Source organism: Orycteropus afer, unplaced genomic scaffold (assembly GCF_000298275.1).
Source record: "Orycteropus afer afer isolate SDZICR_OR568_19922 unplaced genomic scaffold, OryAfe1.0 scaffold00314, whole genome shotgun sequence".
NCBI lineage: Eukaryota > Metazoa > Chordata > Mammalia > Tubulidentata > Orycteropodidae > Orycteropus > Orycteropus afer.
This window is the reverse complement of record NW_006921901.1, coordinates 948,743-949,577: the sequence shown is the minus strand read 5'-3', so window position 1 is coordinate 949,577 and position 835 is coordinate 948,743. Positions and strand designations below refer to the sequence as shown.

General features: G+C 43.5%; 1 protein-coding gene across 1 annotated transcript; it reads left to right on the top strand.

The window, feature by feature from the left end:
* Positions 1-381: 381 nt before the first annotated feature.
* Positions 382-672, top strand: LOC103206408 (coiled-coil domain-containing protein 167-like). The gene has a single exon (XM_042782434.1). The coding sequence runs from the start codon at positions 382-384 to the stop codon at positions 670-672; it is 291 nt and encodes a 96-aa protein (XP_042638368.1).
* Positions 673-835: the final 163 nt, after the last annotated feature.

Here is an 835-nt window from a genome sequence, read left to right as displayed (position 1 = left end):
ATGAGTTGGAACTGACTCAATGGCATCTAACAACATGTTTCGGTATTTGATATCATCAGTTACGCTTTGCTGTGAAATAAGAGGATGTTAGTACTTTCACATGCCCTTTCATTTTACTTCCCCCACCTCCCAGTTTCTTGCTACATCATTATTTGTACAATACCCATATTTATGACATTGAGGTTTCAGTTTAAATATGTATCATATGAATTCATTTAATACAGTTAAATAAATATGTTTATTGCCAGTCTTTTTATAATAAATTCTCCATTCTAATTTCTAAATTTTGATTAATCTCATAAAATAATGGACTTCATTGTTAAATCATTTTTTTCAAGAAGGGTATATGGCAGTAATGACTGAGGGATTCCTGCAAGTAACATGACTAAAAAGAAGTGGGAGAATCTGGGCGTTGCTTTAGAGATCGACGGGCTGGAGGAGAAGCTGTCACGATGTCGGAGGGAACTGGAGACTGTAAGTGACAGGCTCTATGGAGTGGAGCTGAGCCCAGAAGCCAGGAGGTCTCTGGAGAAGGAGAAGCGTCTGATGAGCAAAGCCTCCAACTATGAGAAGAAGCTCAAGTTGCTTCAGCAAAAGAACCGGAAGAACAGGCTGCTCTCTGTGGCCATCTTCATCCTCCTGACCCTCATCTATGTCAACTGGACCATGTGAGCCTGGGATTCCCCACAGCCAGTGCAGGCTGCCCTCAGCTTCCTGTCAGGACCAAGCAGGCCCTTTAAGCCTCAAGAGGACCAAGGTGCTAAGAGCTCTTCCTCACCTAGACAATTGAGTGTGGTCTCCTGTCACCCAACCTTTGGGAACCAGGCCTGGCCCA